The 16,853-nt window shown below is 39.0% G+C and overlaps 3 protein-coding genes across 3 annotated transcripts in view; 2 read left to right on the top strand and 1 right to left on the bottom strand.

Annotated features, from left to right (window-relative positions):
• Nucleotides 1-22: 22 nt before the first annotated feature.
• On the bottom strand, nt 23-7,690 carry NDUFA5 (NADH:ubiquinone oxidoreductase subunit A5). The gene is made up of 5 exons (XM_066182998.1): nt 7,602-7,690; nt 6,565-6,609; nt 4,952-5,068; nt 4,167-4,232; nt 23-3,607 (listed from the first exon to the last, which is right to left on the bottom strand). The coding sequence occupies exons 1-5, from the start codon at nt 7,674-7,676 to the stop codon at nt 3,506-3,508; spliced, it is 405 nt and encodes a 134-aa protein (XP_066039095.1). The 5' UTR covers nt 7,677-7,690; the 3' UTR covers nt 23-3,505.
• ASB15 (ankyrin repeat and SOCS box containing 15) overlaps nt 7,675-16,853 on the top strand; it is a 10,102-nt gene continuing 923 nt past the window's right edge. The window contains 3 exon segments of the mRNA XM_066184516.1: nt 7,675-7,784; nt 15,062-15,285; nt 16,671-16,780. Of these exon segments, the coding sequence (XP_066040613.1) occupies nt 7,675-7,784; nt 15,062-15,285; nt 16,671-16,780 (444 nt within the window).
• Nucleotides 7,748-16,853, top strand: part of LMOD2 (leiomodin 2) — a 27,613-nt gene continuing 18,507 nt past the window's right edge. Inside the window, exon 1 of the mRNA XM_066182996.1 lies at nt 7,748-8,003. The gene's annotated coding sequence lies outside the window, so the exon portion shown is untranslated. The remainder of the gene's footprint in view (nt 8,004-16,853) is intronic.

The following is a 16,853-nucleotide window of genomic DNA, read 5'->3' as shown; positions in this document are numbered from 1 at the left end:
TTTCCCATCAAAAGGACAGAAATTTCCCATTACCACTGCTAATGCTGTTTATTCTTAAACCTTGTTTGAACTCCCAGAACAGGATCGCCATTAATCCTATAGAGAGATACTGTCATTTGTGTCACTTTGCCACTTTTATATAGTCAATGAGACATTCAAACTAATTCAAGTTGCAATGACTTTTTTTTTCCCTAATGAGATAGCATACAAGCTTTAAATATTAAAATAATAATAATAATAAGCAGCTTTCACTCATCTCCTGTTGGTTTTGGTTTCAGGTTCAGAACACAGACACTCGGGATATGTTAAGCAGCAGAGATGGCAGGTTAGGAATGAAAAAAACTTCAGTACTTGCTCTGCTCTGGTGATGGGCAAGTCGTTTTTCTGGTGTAACAGGCTCTGTCTCTACTAGCTCCCACCTTAGCAGATAAAGCACTTTTCTACTCACATGACTTCAATCAGATGATGTTAAAGTTTTTTAAAGATCTGAAGTTTGTTAACTCTAAAGTTTGCAGTGATTTACCTTACCATATTACAACAGATTATAAAATTCTTTGCATCATTGTGTATTTCTAAGAATTAAAAGAGGAAAATCAAGCAAAATCATTGGTTAGCCTTCAAATTATATCTTGCTAGTATATTCCTCTTGGAATAAACTAGGACCTGTATGGAGGACACAGATTTGTGAAAAGCATTTGTGAAAGGGAGAAGATGAGAGTATGCTTTCATCTATGAAACTCAGTTTTAAAAGGCCATATATCAAATTTCAGCAGCAGTGAGCCATGAAAAGAACTTCCTCTCCCCTGGAGCACAATTAATGAGCTTGCAGGAGAGCTGTTTTGAATCATATGACAAACACATCTTTAGAAGTGGAGAAAAGGACTGAACAAGAGAGTTCAGCAAATGTTTCAACTACAAAAGAGTAGAAAGAATTCCAATAGTTGCTACCATATTCTGGTAACTTTCCTTCCCCCCACCACCAGTATTTCATGCCACTATCATTTATACTATACTATGATTTTTTATTTTTATTTTATTTTGATTCTTCTCAGGTCAGCTCAATACTTGCTACCGAAATCCATTTATTTCCATTACTCATGTGACAGCATTGGCCCTCATTCAAGTCTGTAATCCCTTAATACTTCTCATGTGAAAACTGTTTAGCAAAGTCCTCTTCTGGAATGCCATCTAGTGGTTTTACCTAGGAAAAGACCGGCTTCTGCTTGGTCAAGACTGAAAAATCCTTCAAAACCAAATAATAAAACCAAATATTTTTCACTTTTTAATTTTCAAAACCGAAAAATCCCTGTAATTACAGTAATAATAGTTGGAGGAAAAAACCCAGCGCTAAAGAATGCAGTGAAAATAGTTTCTGGAGTGAATACCTTGGGAATACTGTTTTTCTTTTCTATTGACCTACCCCCAATACCATTGCATAAAATATTATATAAATCTGTAACTAATCATTTATAGTAACAATGTAACAAGTAAATTTATAGGTCTAAAAACTATGAAAAAACAGCTACGACCAAGTATGTGGGGTTATGTAAGTAGTGCATATATAAATGCTTATTAAACTGCAGATTTTTGTGATATATTCCTGTCTTCAAACTTGCAGGAATGTTACTAATGGTCTTGAAAAAAAAAATCAGTAAAGGCAAACCTGCACACTACCCTTAGATCTAGTTTGGGTATTTTAATTGGGATTTATAAGACTAAATCTCCAAACAAAAGCTTTCAAAAGAACAACAGAATATCCTGAGTTCCCAGATCACAGAATATTCTGAGCTGGAAGGAACCTGCAAGGAACCATCAAGTTCAACTCTTGGATGACTGGCCCATCCTGGGACTGAATCACACCCTTGGTGTGTTTAGCCCCATGCTTTAACCAGCTGAGCTAATCTCCATGCTCAACCACCCTCTGGTTGAAAAACATTTCCTAATAGCAAACCTAGACCCCTCATGATACAGTTAATGCTGTTCCCTTGGGTCCTGTCACTGGTCACCAGAGATGAGTCCCTGCTCTTCCACTTCCCTTGTGAGAATTTTGAAGATCACAATGAGGTCTCCCCTCAGTCTCCTCTGCTCCAGACTGAACAGACCAACATACCTCAGGCACTCCTCACATGGCTGCTCCTCAAGGCCCTTCACTGTCTTCCTTGCCCTCCTTTGGACACTCTCGAAGAGCCCTTTATCATTCCTGTAGCATCCAAAACTACCCCCAGCGCTGGAGGCAAGGCTGTCCCAGTGCAGAGCAGACCAGGATAATTCTTGTCCAGCTGGTGATGCTGTGCCTGATGCACCCCAGGACACATGTGGCTCTCTTGGCTGCCAGGGCATTGCTGACTCATGTCCAATTTGCCCTCAACCAGGACCCCCAGGTCACTGTCCAGTACCTCATTCCTCAGTCTGTCTGTACATCCAGGGTTGCCCCATTCCAGGTGCAGAATCCAGCACTTGTCTCTAACTTCAGATGGTCAGTGATTGCCCATCTCTGTAACCTGTTGAGGTCTCTCTACAAGGTCTCTCTGCCTTGGAGGGAGCCAACAGCTCCTCCCACAGTAGCCCCATCAGCAAACTTAGTATCCCTTCCTGTCCTGCATCTAAGTCCTTAATGAAGATCCTGAAGAGCACTGGACCTAAGATGGAGGCCAGTGGGAACCAACTGGTGACCGGTAGCCAGCCTGATGTCACCCCATTTACTGCAACACTTAACACTCAAGATTCAAGAATATACCAATACAAGTCTACACAATGACTTGGTAAGATCTCAGTACTGAGGTTTGTGCCACAAGTGTTATGCCAGGTATGGCAACGAACCTGTCCACAAGAAACCTGTTGCTGCCATCATTTTGAGTAGCAGTCTTCTTTCTCCCCCTCGCCTCTCCAATCTTCCCAGTACCTCACGCAAGCCAGAAACAGTGTCTGGTTATGTGGGCAACAAGGTCAGCCAGTTCAGGACAGGGATTCAGCTGAAACCTAAAAACCTGCTCTTTTTTGGGTGCATTAGATCCTTCATTGCAGTATCTGCATGGCCATTAAGCCCCTGATAGTGGGTAGCAAATATACACAACCAAAAGTGGGACAAAGTCATCATACATTTGTCTGGGTAAAGGGAGGAGATAAAACAAGGAGAATAAGATCAGATTTCAGCCTTCTCTCCATACTTTTCTACAACCTGGATTTTGATTTAAAGTGGCCTGTAATGTCTGTATTTTTAACATACAAATACAGATTATAGAAATAACTCAGCATAAGGCTCAAATACCCTGTAAATATATAATACAAAAAATTAAATAAACAAAAGGTTGTAGGAATGCCAGAAAGAATTTTCTTAAAACCATTTCTGCAAGAAACTGGCAGCAGCCTTTAGATTGCTAAATGTAAGTGGACAAAATACATTTTAATGAAGTGATTATCTTTAATTTAAAGACAACTGTAAGTAACAATAGATTAATAATTATATTTTTCTTTTTACTTTCAAGAGGTTACACCATTTTGAAAATTATATTGGCCATCTCCACTGATTAGAAGGAGGTTCTTCAACTAGAGGCTCCCATGGTTTCCACTGAATCATTTTTCTTGCCAAGGACAGCTCATTTTCAGCCTGTTAATAAACATCATACACAAAGTCTTAAATTCTATACAATTGCCAAAATATTAAATTACCTCTATTTCAGTTAATTACCTCAGTGATGTCACTATGTCTCATGATTACAGACTACCATAAATTTCACCTATAAATATGTTTTCGGGGGTTGTTTTTTAAAAAAATCGCATCACCCCCGAATACCCAAACAGACATTCTGCTCAGCGAGACATTCCCAATGACAGCTTCATGATATTTTCCACTTGGTTTGGATTACCCCCAATATTATTCAATTCCCTTCTGCCCTCTTCACTGATTTGGACTCTGTAAGAAGCAATGTAGGTACACATGCATACCTGTAAGCATAATGCAAGAAGCAGTTGTTAACCCATTAGGTTTTCGCAAGGCCATCCCATCACTACATGACAATTTGTTTTCAGGGGTTTATTTTCTGTTTGGCTGTTTTGCAGCAAAGGAAGATACACAAAACTTCTAATATTCTGAACAAAAGCTCAGCCAGAGGAGCACTAAAAAACACTGCTACATTTTTACTTCATCTCAAATTTCCCCTCTTTACCTGCAAGATGACTTCTTCTATTTGACCACTATTCAGTTTGTCCTGTAGTTTTTGTACATCAGTCTCCTGTGTGTTGAAATACATGTAATAAAATGTTTTAGTGAGAAGTAGAAAGCCCAAAAAGCATTGAAACAGTAATTTAACCAGATCACACTCGTCTTTCTCAGAACTACTATCAAATAAGCAGGTTCATATCATTTTACATTATCAAAGGAATCTTACACTCATTTGTTAGTGAAAAGCAAACATCAAACCCTCAATGATAAATACAAAAAATGAAAGCTATTTAATGAATCCAAAGAAGTATTAGCAGATTAGGGCTTTAGTTTTTATCTTGGAAAAAAGCCTTGTTCTTAGATTTTTATAGAATTATATGCAAGCTTTCAATTATCACCTCAAATACACAATGCCAGTATTGCAGAGTTTAATGTAACAAAAAGGGGATTGAAGGCAAGGATTGTGCTAAGATACTACATTGGCAAGTACACACACATTTTTCTGTGAAAGTGTGTGGAAATTACCACTTTTCTATGAATCTTTCAAATGAAACTATGCTTGCTTCTAATTTTCACAAAACATCAGCAGGAAATAAACAATTCCTTTTCACATGCCATCAAAATATCCCAGTCAATAACAAAAATCAACCTCCATACTTCAGCTGTTTCTGAACTGATACCTGCAAGTTACATGTGCACCTGAGAAACAGCCGGGCACTCCAAAAATCACTTTTCTCATCCTACAAATTTTTCTCATGTGCAGCATTAATGAAACAGCACTGTACTTACCTTTTTCACCAAATCAAATCTCTCATTTACAATCTGCTCAGTGTATTTCCTATAAGCTGCATCTTTGGGAATGTTTTGCAGGACACCCAGGATTTTTGTGTAGAGTATTCGCAGGCGCTGAAGTGATCACAAAGCATGGTTAAAATACACAACCACAATTATTTAACTTCTTGTCCTACTAAACCTACTAAGCTACTGTCTATACACAAAATACGGTATTCAATCAGGAAGTGCAAGATTAACTAATAAGTAAGTCTGAGCCACAGAACCCCATCTTGGGTAAAGCTGGAATTTATCAGGGCTGAAACATTACCGTTGTCACACTCCTCAAAGAAAAAAAATGAAAAAACAGAGACAGTTGCAACCTGAACACACTTGATGCAAAATGAAAAAAAACAGGAAAGTTTAGTGCTCTTAAAAGAAATGATTAAAAAAAGAGGCAAATTCATGTCTAACCCATCAGATACTGAAAATTCACCTGAGGAAGATACAGAGATTATAATGGAGGATTTTTTTGTCACTTTTCCTCATGCTGGTGAAAAGTTCTGAGTAACAAATCGATTTGAATTAAACCTGAAACTCTTATTGCTGGATTTAAATGCAGGGATAAAGGACAAATTGTGGTGAATAAACACTTTTGTACTGGCTAATTGTATCTACCTGGCAATGAATGGATGTCCTACTGGAACAATAAGAAATAGAAGTACAAGGAAGGAAAAACAGGAAACAAAACAGAAGTTTGGCAAAGAATCTGAACTTTAACTAAAACATTGTCCAGTACTTTACTCTTAGCTTTAAGTTGCTGAAAAAACTAAAATGTAGTAACTTCACCCAGAAGGCGTCTGACAAGGTTGTAGACTGAGCTAGAATAATTCCTACCAAACAGTAGTGATTTTTTCAAGGGTTCTTTTTGACAGCATTCTTAAGTATTAGAGTCAAAAGCATTTTTGAAATAGAATTGTTGTGTAAGAAATTTCAAAGTGGAGAACCTAAAAAAATTACTGAACTTATTTCAAAGCTAATGCCTCTTGAGTAAGCCTGATGTAACAAACATACACTACTGAGCCTGAGGAGGTAAAAAGAAAGCCACATATTGCTACAAGAACCACCTAATGCAGTTCCTTAGTACCACTGAAGTATTCCAGTCTCAGCACTGATTGCCATCACAGGGTCTTGGCATGGCTTTGCACCACATGGCCAGTCTCCATCATCTAAGACTAGGCTATCCCTTTGGTATAAGTTATTTCAATACTTGTGTACACAGCAAAGCAGCAAAATTCATTTTGCCTGTTAAGCAGGAATTATATTTATGAAGAACTGAATCTAAAGAGTTCTTAATTTTGGCATTACTGATGAAAGAAATCAAATATTGGTTCATAAAGATACTTACACCAGAGAGGTTTTTGAACTCAGCACAGGCCACAAAAAAGTACATGTGCAAAATAACTCATAATAGCATGCATTAAACGTTTATCACTGTGAAAAATTTTAATTGTTTCATTAAGCTGGCACCAGATTAATATACACTGCATGCCTACAAATGCAGACACATCACAAAATCCTCAGATCTCACTTAGAGTTTCCATTACTACAGAACGAGATGTGTGACATACCTCATGAGGGTTCTCAGCTACAGCCAATCCTACAAGTCCAGTGGTCTGCAGAGAAAGCATAAATAGACTTAACACAGCTAGACATCCATTTCCACACTGATTTGTTTTGACTCAATATACACCAGACAGGGACCATTCTGTGACACCAGCCCTGCCTCCTGCCATATGCCCGTTAATCCAGAGTTCCAGTGCTCCATGAGGGAGCAGCTCACCCTTTCAGAATCAAAATCATAGAATATGCTGAGTTGGAAAGGACCCACAAGGATCATCCAGTCCAGCTCCTGCCCTGCACAACACCATCCCCAGGAGTCACACCCAGTGCCTGAGAGCATTGTCCAAATCCTTCTGGAATTGTGTCAGGATGGTGCTGTGACCACTTCCCTGGGTAGCCTGTTCCAGTACCCAACCACCCTCTTGAATGAAGAATCTTTTTCTAACATCCAACCTAAATCTCTCCGACAGAACTTCCGGCCATTCCCTCGGGTTCTGTCACTGGTCACCACAGAGATCAGTGTCTGCCCCTCCCATTCCCCTCACGAGAAAGCTGTAACTACAATGAGGTCCCCCCTCAGCCTTCTCCAGGCCGAACAGACCAATGAACAAAGAAATCATAGAGCTTCCCCTACAGGCCCTTCACCATCTCCGCTGCCCTTCTTTGGATACTCTAATAGCTTAGTGATGCTCTCTAATAGCTTGGTATCCTCAGATCACGGTGACCAAAACCGCAGACAAGAGTCAAGGTGAGGCCGCCTCAGTGCAGAGCGGAGCGGGACAATCCCCTCCTTCGGCCGGCTGGCGATGCTGTGCCTGACGCGCCCCAAGCAGCTGCTGGGGCAGCTCCGGTGCCCCCGGCTCCAGCCGCCCCACACCGCGGGCCCGCCGGGGAGGTGACCGGGGCCCTGCGCTGCCCTCGGCCTTTCCCTCGCAGGCGCCCGCTCGCTCTCACCCCGCGACTCGGGCACTCCCTGCCCTCCCCCCAAAAAGCACGACCCCGCGCAGGGGCAGGACGCGGCTCGGGGCCCTCGGCCGTGCCTCACCTTCCTCAGCGCCCCCGCCATGGCCGCGCTCGCGGCGCCCGCAGAGGACGCAGCGGAGGGCGCCGCGCTGCGCATGCGCCGCAGCGGCCGGGCCGGCGGGGCGGCAGCAGTGCGCGTGCGCCGGCGGCCGCGGTGGGGCCGGGCTGGAGCTGACGCCGCTGGGCGCTGCGCGGTGCGTCTGCGGTTATAGGACCGCTTAGTAAAGCAAAAAACGCCCTGAAACAGAACTAGACAGAAAATAGAAAATAGGGAACTTAATTAAGGACCTTGAGATAGATACAATGGGACAAAAGAGCAATTAAAATACAGTTGAAATTATTGGTGGAGGTGAACATGATGCTCATTCGAACATCCAGTTGTCCGTCTATTAATAAATCTTATTCTTGGCTGCTAACTTAAAAGGTGAGTTTTGAGTAGTAATACTTTATAATTATGTTGTAAGTTTTTACCTTGTTCTGGACAAATTTTTCTTTATCATTCCTTTGCCCTTCTCTTGAGCTCCTCTTTTCCCTAACTGGTAAGCAAACTCCACAAACTGAGTTTCGGAATATCTTTGAGTTCTCCCTGGAAGCCAGTCCTTTGATGAAGTGTGCACTTACTCCAATCTGCTACTAAAGCAAAGTGCTCAGTACGGTTTATATCAGTATTCAGGGTTTGTGTTTCCCCGTGCTTGGGTTCTTCGCAATTGCATTGCATAGAGCTGGAGTTTCTTTCCAAGGTACTGAAATTCTTTCTCTTTCCAAAGTACCAGTCTTTAAAAGTTCCTGCCTTTTTTTTATTGGAGCAGCCCTGTATTTTTCCCATCACTCTGGTGGTCCAACCAGATGATCTGTCTCCTGATCACACTAACAGACCGCAGCACAAATGGTTCTGTGCCTGGCAGATTTAACACAGTTAGCATTTTAACACAGCTAGCATCGTTCAAGCAGTTTTGAGTGAGTGTTTAGACAGCCTAAGCACACAGGAGTCCTTGCCACATCCTAACAAAGGGGGAAAACCAGTAGGACTTGTTGATGAAAATGTTGGTGAAATCAATCTCAAAGTGGCACTGTGGAAAATTCTCCGAACTGGTCAAATCCTGTTTCAATACATGATTTATTTTAAAATATAACAAAGCTGAAACCTATGTAGTATTATCCGTGTACAGTCAAGTACCTGACTTTGAAAACAAGCAAACAAAAAAACCCCCAAACCACCCACATGGCATTTCACAGTTTATTTATTACCTGTTTTACTAGGGATTCTGTTAGGAGTATTATCCTATGTGTTAATATTCAGTATGTAGGCAACCTAAGAAGGCCTTGCTATAGCTCTTCATCCCATGTTTGTCTCACCAGTGAGTTTATTGCGTGGTATTATATCTGAAATTGCCATGTGATTTGGTATCTGGACAAGTCTTATTTATTCTGCATGAAACATAATTGATGGATTTTTATCTAGTAATTATTTTCATCACTGCTGTCTGTGGTGCCATGCCTCCTGCTTCTTTGTCCAGCTTCAAGTTATTGAACTAGTTAAATAAGTACTGTAATTGTCTGTCATTTAATCTATAAAGCTTTGCATCATGTCAGCCTCAGAGAGAGAGATTGGTGTTCTGTGATGTAATATGGTGGGGTCTGCAGCTAGGTAGGTAAAGGCTAAACCTTCTCAAATTTGTTGTGATTTATGTAAATATGCTCTCATATGTTGTTAATGTAGTGCTTGAGAATAATTGGCAAATAATTAATTTTCTTAATGGGAGTTGTTTAACCAATGGGGGCACAGATAATCTTATATCCCCAGACCTCGTGTTACATTTGCTGAGATTTTAGAGAAGTCATGTGTAATACTTTCCTGTGGGTCGAGTGTGCTTATGTTACAGTTGTACAAGGTCAGACCTTAATTTATCTACCAACTGTGTATTTAATTTTAGAAGTATCACAGGACACCTCAGCTTGCAGGGCACCATTCCTGGCTGTTCAAAATGCAGGCCCCAGAGTAACACTGGCAAGATAATGGGTTGAAATGGTGAGACTGTGGTATGCTCGCCAATGCGACTAACAGAGAAAGAGTTTAAAAACGTAATACTTAAAAGACTGAGTCCAAATTTATATTGCTAGTAATTATTTTGTTGCCATGAATAACCTCTGTGCATGCCTAAGTGCCTTCTATTTATAGAGTAAAGCTAAGATTGTCTAGTTTATTTTAAGGATAAGAAATTAGAATAACATTAACTCTCATATAACTTTATGTGTTTAAAAGCAATAAATGCTTGATACACTTCTTTCCAAGGAAAGAAGTAACTTCAATGATCAGCAAGTACTTAATTTTTTTTTTCTAATAAAAAAGCAGTAATTTAGAGAGAAAAATGTTTTTATAAGTAAAACATCAAGAAGTAATATCTAGTTTTTCAGGTATGAATATAAAAATATCAGAAAAATATCAGGCTACTCAAAATGTTGCTTAAGGAAAATATTCTTTGTCATACAAAAAACTAAAACTCATTTAGAGTAAGGGTTTGCAATTGTTTCCAGTGATCTAGTGTGGGGGTCTGGCAACTGAGAAACTGCCAAAGGTGATTGGAAGAAGATTTTCCTGCTGAGCTTTTTAGCCTTTTCATTGCCACATCACGTAATGTAGCAGCGATGTTGTGTTGCTGCTCAGTGTATCAGCCGTGCTGTTCTGTTCCCCTGTGATCCTTGTGGAACATCCATGCTTTGGTCAGACCTTGTCACATCAGCACAGTGTATTACCAGCAGTGATATAGCAGATCAGGCTCTCAAAGTGCCTGTAGGTCCCTGGCAGTGTGTCCAGTACTTGTGCTGTGGGGAGCTCTTTGCCTTAGACCTACTCTACACTGTCACAGTTGCTACCTAACCAACTTTCTCATTTTATGATTTATGAATTTTTGTGGGATAAGATAATTTGAAAATAGTACACACAGCAATTCTGAAGCACTGCTCATCTGAGAGCTTTCTGGTTAAGTTTGTGTTCGAGAGCTTTATGGTGCCTCTGGCGAAATCACTCGAGAGTATAGCAAAGCAGGAGAAAGGTTTGGGTATGGAAACTGCAGAACCAGAGAAAATTTTCTGTGGTGGCCTCTAAATTGATTTATTCCTCTGATCTTTTGGAGAGAAAGGAGTGGTAGAAAGGAAATACATGCTAATGAAAATAAAAGGATTTTATTACAAAAAAAGCCTGTCTTGCTTAGTGTTCTTAACTCTTCCTGGAAACACTGATGTTGGGAGCGTACTGATCATCTGGCAGGAGTGGACCATAAGTGAACAATGTTAAAAAGATTTTGTAATACACTAAACTGACTCTTCTTTTCAAAGAATTTGCAATACAAGGATCTGATCTAAGGCCTGTGTAAATCTTCAGGAGCCTTTTTGATTCAGACTCTGGGGTAAATATAATATGATGGGCTGGATAATAAGTAAATTCTCAACTCTCCTAAAGACAGCAACTTCAGTAAGTGTGGCAGGGCATGAAGGTCCATACATGTGGATCCAATAGGGTGATCTTGATTATTAAAAAAAAAAAATAGATTATGAAAGCTACATACTTTTCCTTAATAAATTATCTTATGTAAATTAACTGCTCCAGGTTCATTAGGAGCTCCTCTTAGCTGCCAACAAGATATTAATGTACTCTAAAATGTACTTTCCTTTTAGCTGATGGCTAAAGCTGAGGTTGTCTTTTTGTTCATTGATGCGTACTTCTGAAACTGCTAGTCCAGGAGAGATTTTATCTTTGCTCTCTAAAACGTTTGTGAGTGTTCACAAGAGTGCATTTGTGAGTTAAATGATGGAAGCTTTAGGGTGCCATCAGAATTTGAGAATTGTTAATGAAAATGAGAGGAAAAATGCATAAAAGAACCTTGCCTCAGAATTCTCCTGCCTGTCAATGGAGTGCATTGCCCACAAGAGATGAGGGAGAGTACATGTGTCCACATTGTGACTGACTGATGTAACAATGTTCATCATTCAAATTTATGTGTTAAATCTTCTTTTGGCTTGTTATGCTGAAACCTTGACTATGGACACAATAGGAAGGGACAGAGGACCTTCAGAAAACTCATCCTTTATGAACAACATATAAAGGTCTGTTTTTCTAAGCCCCAAATGATAATGTGTTTGTGAATGTTCTTTTATTATTCTTGGACTCCTTTTTTTTTTTTGTGTTCAGAGATGGCACTCAAGACCCAAGTTGTATATTTTCTCTATCAGAGAAGATGGGATTGAAGTAGAATTTTTTAACATCTTCCTTCAGATTTCTTTCCTTGCAGTTAAAAACCCAGGCCATGACTCCAGTACACATTGAAAGAGGTGAGAAACTGTATTATGTGGGAATCTGAATCCAAGAGACCTTTAGTTTCTGAGTCAATCTGAATGTAAGCCCTTACTAATTTAATTTTGGTTTGCAAGCTTTATCATAATATATTAAGTAGTAAGGTATTTGTGAATAGGATTATAATATTGCCTATGGTACTTTGAGTGATTTACTGCTTACAAGAGCAATGCAGAAACTAGTCTGAAAAAAAAGTTGATTAATACTTCCCATTGAAAATAAGTTTCGGAAGATTTCTTCCAAATAGCATTTCCAATGTTCCTTCTCTATTTGCAGGATGACTAGAACCATGATCTTTCTGTAACAAACAAGCAACAGGGACATAGTATAACTGTGTAATATTTGTGCAACATTTTGAGGATGATAAGTGTACTGTGTGGTAGAAAGAGCACATGACTGCACAAACTGTGGGAATACTAGTTAAAAAAAAAAAAAAGATTTAATTGGACAAATGTGTTAAGCCACTAAGATTGAGTCGAACAGAAACTATCAAAACCCAAAGCTCATTTGGAAAAGCCTAGGTAGGTACAGTATATATTAACTTAAAGCTTTTTTTCTTTCTGTGTGTTTTACAACATATAAATACTGCATTTGACAGTTCAAAAACCTAGAAGATGTTGTGAAGAGCAATGTTCCTGACCTTCCAGTTATGATGAGAATTTACTAGTGAGATGGTTGGTTGATGTGATATCATGAAAGAAGAGCATAGTGGACATAAGCCACAGTTACAGTTGGTGATACAAGCAGATTGAATTTAAGTTGATGACTATAGTTAAAAGGTCTGACATACTCTGTTACTAATCGACTGTGCATTTCAATGATTGTCACACCTTGAAAATAATAGCTGGCATGGTTTGACCATCCCCTGCCCTTGTGTACTGAACTCATGTGAATGTCCAGTAAGCTTCATGACTGCAGAAGTAGTGCAGAGAGTCCAGAGTCCCTTGGTCTTCTTTAATAGACTGTGCTTTGGCAGTATAAAGATAAAACGGTATTTGTGAGTGGGTTTGGATGTTTTGACATATTAAAGACCATTAAAAGAGAAAATTAATGACATGAGATGAGACCATCTTATTGTATCACCTAATGAAAACAATAGGAAAATTGTAACATCCATGAAGCAAGGTGTCCTGGGGTAAAAACAAAAACAAAGCCAAAAATCAAAACAAAACAAATAAACAAACCCTAAAATAAAATAACGTAGTCGCTTTGCAAATCTGTGGTTTTGGCATATTATTTTTTCAACTGCATCACGTTTATCTGTTCAGGTTTCTAAGGTCAAGTATCTGGGCTTCAAGAACTTGTGAACCTGACATGTTCTGAAGGAAACAGATCAAAGAGAGTGGTTTCCACTGCAAGAGATTGCAGCTCGGCCAATTCCACAAATATGTGAAGTCACTTTAGATGACAAGAAAGCTTAAAATATCCATGAGATAAGGGGAGCCGCAAAGAAACATAGAACAATAAGGACACCAACGGGCTAGAACTCTTAACTAAAAGATGTATGACCACGTCCTCCGTGGAATGTCTTGCTTATGTTATTTAAATGTTCAGACAAAGTTTCTGGTTTATGAAAAGTTGCATCAATTTACACTAGCAAATAAGTTAGACCATTTTTAACATTTTGTTCTGAAGCTTACAGACAAAGCAAAAATTACTATTCAGTGGGTTTAGCAGTACTGGTTAGGTTAACATAATTAAGAATCCTTTCATAAAAACTTAGTTTTTAAGGATTTATGTGTATGAGTTAGCAGCCTTGTGCTTTATTTTGTTTTTGTTTTTTGGGGTTTTTTTTCCACTTTCTTCCCTCTAGCATCTTATGAATCAACATGGGAATACAAAACATGCAATGGAAAACAACATTAACTTTGGCAGCAAAAACTGGAAAATGTGGAAATGATCCTGGAAAAGGGTGTTTATAGCAATACCATAAATTACAAGGAGAAACTCCACTTCTTATTGGTAACTTCTGTCTCTGGGTTTAAGCAACATGCCTAGCAATGCTACTCTCTTCAACACTCACTCTGGCACTCCTGTTGGCTTGCATGGTTTAGCTGCTGGTCATTATTTTAGGTGAAACGAAATGCCCAAAACCTAGTGAATACCCAGCATTCTGCTCAGCACTCATCAGCTTCAGGTTATCATTGAGATGATCTTTAAGATGCTCCTATGTTTTAGGTGAATGCTGAGCTGCTTCTAAGAAAAGGGGACCAATTTTTTTACTCAAGATACCTTCTCCGTACAGTCAGGTGCTGCCTTTCAAACCTTGTCCTATCCAACCATCTTAGGGTAGTAGTACAATACAAGAACAGTCCATTGTTTTAACTGGAATGTGCTTTTTCTGGAGATCTGGAGGTTAGTAGAGATTTTTGTTTTTATCAGATGGCTTCTTGAGGAGTAGGCATATATTTTGAAAAACTTCTCATCTCATTTCTCTCCCCTCTTGTGGTGAAGTTTCAACTGCACTCTAATACCCCTTTCCTAAGAAAGATGATTCCTTAGGAAGATTTTATGCTATTGGTAGACTTAAATGAGTTTTACTATACATGAGTGATTTAGTTATATTAGCTTCCAGTTTCTGTTAAATGTCAAAATATCTTCATGATTCTGTAGAGAATAAATCTGTGAAATCAATATGAGAAAATAAAATATATAATGCAATTGCCAGAATTGAAATATTCATTTATCTGACTTTTTATTAACTTTAATCAGATGCAAATACCGTATTGACATTTTAAGGCCCTGAAGCATTTATAAGGTGTTCTTCAGAAATGTCTTACTTTCAATTCTTTTCAATAATTGTACGTCTGTGAAACTTCAGCTATGTTCAGCCACTACTTTCAATGAATCCTGCAAAGAGTTAACTAGATGATAAAGGTCTTTCCCCTTACGATAACAATTTAGTTTCCTAAATATTTCTCTATACAACCTCCTGAAAGTGAGGTTTGTCATCAATGTATTGTTTATGTGATGTTTTTTATGTTTTCCTATCACTTAGTGCTGGAAATGTGGATGTGGATATTGTTGTGCATCATACATTTCAATCCTAATTTCAGTGAAATAGAGGATCAGGTGCATAACACTTAATGTGTTAAGATGATGCTCATGATTTAGTTACTCTTTAATTTTAGAACTCTGATGAGAGATCTCTTTTGTGGAAAGGTACATGCTGAAGAAGTATCTGTCTGCTGGGATGATCTGGGTTTCCAGGTACATTTGGTCATGCTATACTTCAAAGCAGTTGTGGATAATTGTGAAGACTGTTGCCTCTTGAAAACCTTCTTATATAATGGGACATTCACAAAAGTCGAATTTGCTAACCCCATTGTGGTGATCTCCCTTAGCTGCCCCACCAGTGAGTGATTTGCTATTCCAAAGCAGAAGTTCCTTCATTTCAGAAGTAAAATAAGACTCCTACTCAGCATCACTATTTTATATGTAAATAATTTGCAAGAGTAGTTATCCATGAAAACCATGGAACCTCAAAACAACAGAATATGGCCTTTAAGTATGGTGGATGTCAACTGTACTTTGGTTGACAACAACCACAGAGTGAGTACACACCAGAATTTGAGCTGCCAGGTGAAAAAGAAGGTCACAAGTGGAATTTTCTCGGGACACTGTAATGTTTGCAACAACTTTAAAAGGACCATATTTGAATATTATGTGATTTTAATTTTTGCTTTCCTTGTGATACATCTGCTTCTGGATTCTAAACATCAAAGTGGCTTTTGCCTTCCAAGCTCCAAACTGAGACAGTTTTGAGCTCTTGTTTGAGTACCTGGATTTCCCAAGCAGATGACAGTACTGTTTATTTGTCATATGTTGCATTCTCAGATTTCTAGCACTGGCAGTCTTTTTAATTTCCTCGAATAGAAACATGAGAAAAAGCTTTTCTAAAGCTTCGGAAAGCCTGGAAAACTTATAAGATATACATAAAACATTGGTCAGCAATGCAAGAAGCTGCAAAACAGAGATACAAAGACGTTGACATTCTGAAGAATGATGGAAATACGAACATTAAGGACAAATATTGAGAAACACCATTAGGGGGTTAGGGCTGAATGTGGTCACTTGTGATGTGCTGGAGTATCTTAATCGTAATGATACGTAGTTAGAAAAAGACAAATACACCTCTGCACTGGCATACATCTTGCCTGAATGCTGATGTCTTTCAGGAAAGAAAGAGGAAATGAGCTAGAAGGAAAGGAGGCATAGGTGAGTGTTTCTGCTAGACTGGAGTGATGCTTCCATGTTTCCATAATGTGTGTGAGAGGACTGGCAAAGTTGAAAGCAATTCATTTCAGTCAAAGAGAGATTTCTGTTTTTGCCCTTTTTGCCCTTTTGTATTTCTCTTTACTCCCCTCCCTCCCCGCTTTCCTTCCACAGATGGAATTATATTGGTATTAATTAATGAAGTATTTTTGAAACATGCTAGTTTGAAAGTTCTCAGTTGTAATGCTTACAGTCAAAGAAGATCCCACTCAGGTGAGTGCTGGAACTTGTGTCTGTACTCCTCTTATTTTGCTTTTGAGTTTTGTATTTGCCAGAACAAATATTTCATGCTTTAGTAAAGTTTCAATTTAAATATATCTGAAAGTAAGGAGAAAAGTACTCTGGGTTTGTTTTTATGATGGTCTGTAAGTCACTTTGGGTATAAATATAAGTTCTGTATCCTCCTTTGGGGTGGAGCTATCAAGGCCTAAGAAGATGATTGCACATCAGTATTGTTTCAAGCAGCTGGAGGGCATAGTCTGGACTGCATAGCTCTGCTTTTGAAATATGGAGGAAGTGGCAATGTGCCTGGTGAGGCAGGACTGCCTCCCATACACAGAGCAGCTTGTGGAGGGGTATTACCTGTGAATATGAGCTTGGACTTTACATTTTCTCTAAGAAAAAGTGTGGCACAAGGTCACATCAAAG

The sequence above is a fragment of the Chamaea fasciata genome, unplaced genomic scaffold, assembly GCF_029207755.1.
Source record: "Chamaea fasciata isolate MVZ Bird 193981 ecotype frontalis unplaced genomic scaffold, bChaFas1.0.hap1 SCAF_5, whole genome shotgun sequence".
NCBI classification, from domain to species: Eukaryota; Metazoa; Chordata; class Aves; order Passeriformes; family Sylviidae; genus Chamaea; species Chamaea fasciata.
The sequence above is the reverse complement of the archived record's forward strand: the minus strand, read 5'-3'. Positions and strand labels throughout refer to the sequence as shown.

Excerpts from the sequence above, each read along its gene's own strand:
- NDUFA5 (XM_066182998.1), bottom strand. The coding sequence starts at position 7,676 with ATGCGCAGCGCGGCGCCCTCCGCTGCGTCCTCTGCGGGCGCCGCGAGC. Across the intron at positions 6,610-7,601 it reads TGGCGGGGGCGCTGAGGAAG|ACCACTGGACTTGTAGGATT; the intron begins GTGAGGCACGGC and ends CTTTCTCTGCAG. Across the intron at positions 3,608-4,166 it reads TAGAAGAAGTCATCTTGCAG|GCTGAAAATGAGCTGTCCTT; the intron begins GTAAAGAGGGGA and ends GTTTATTAACAG.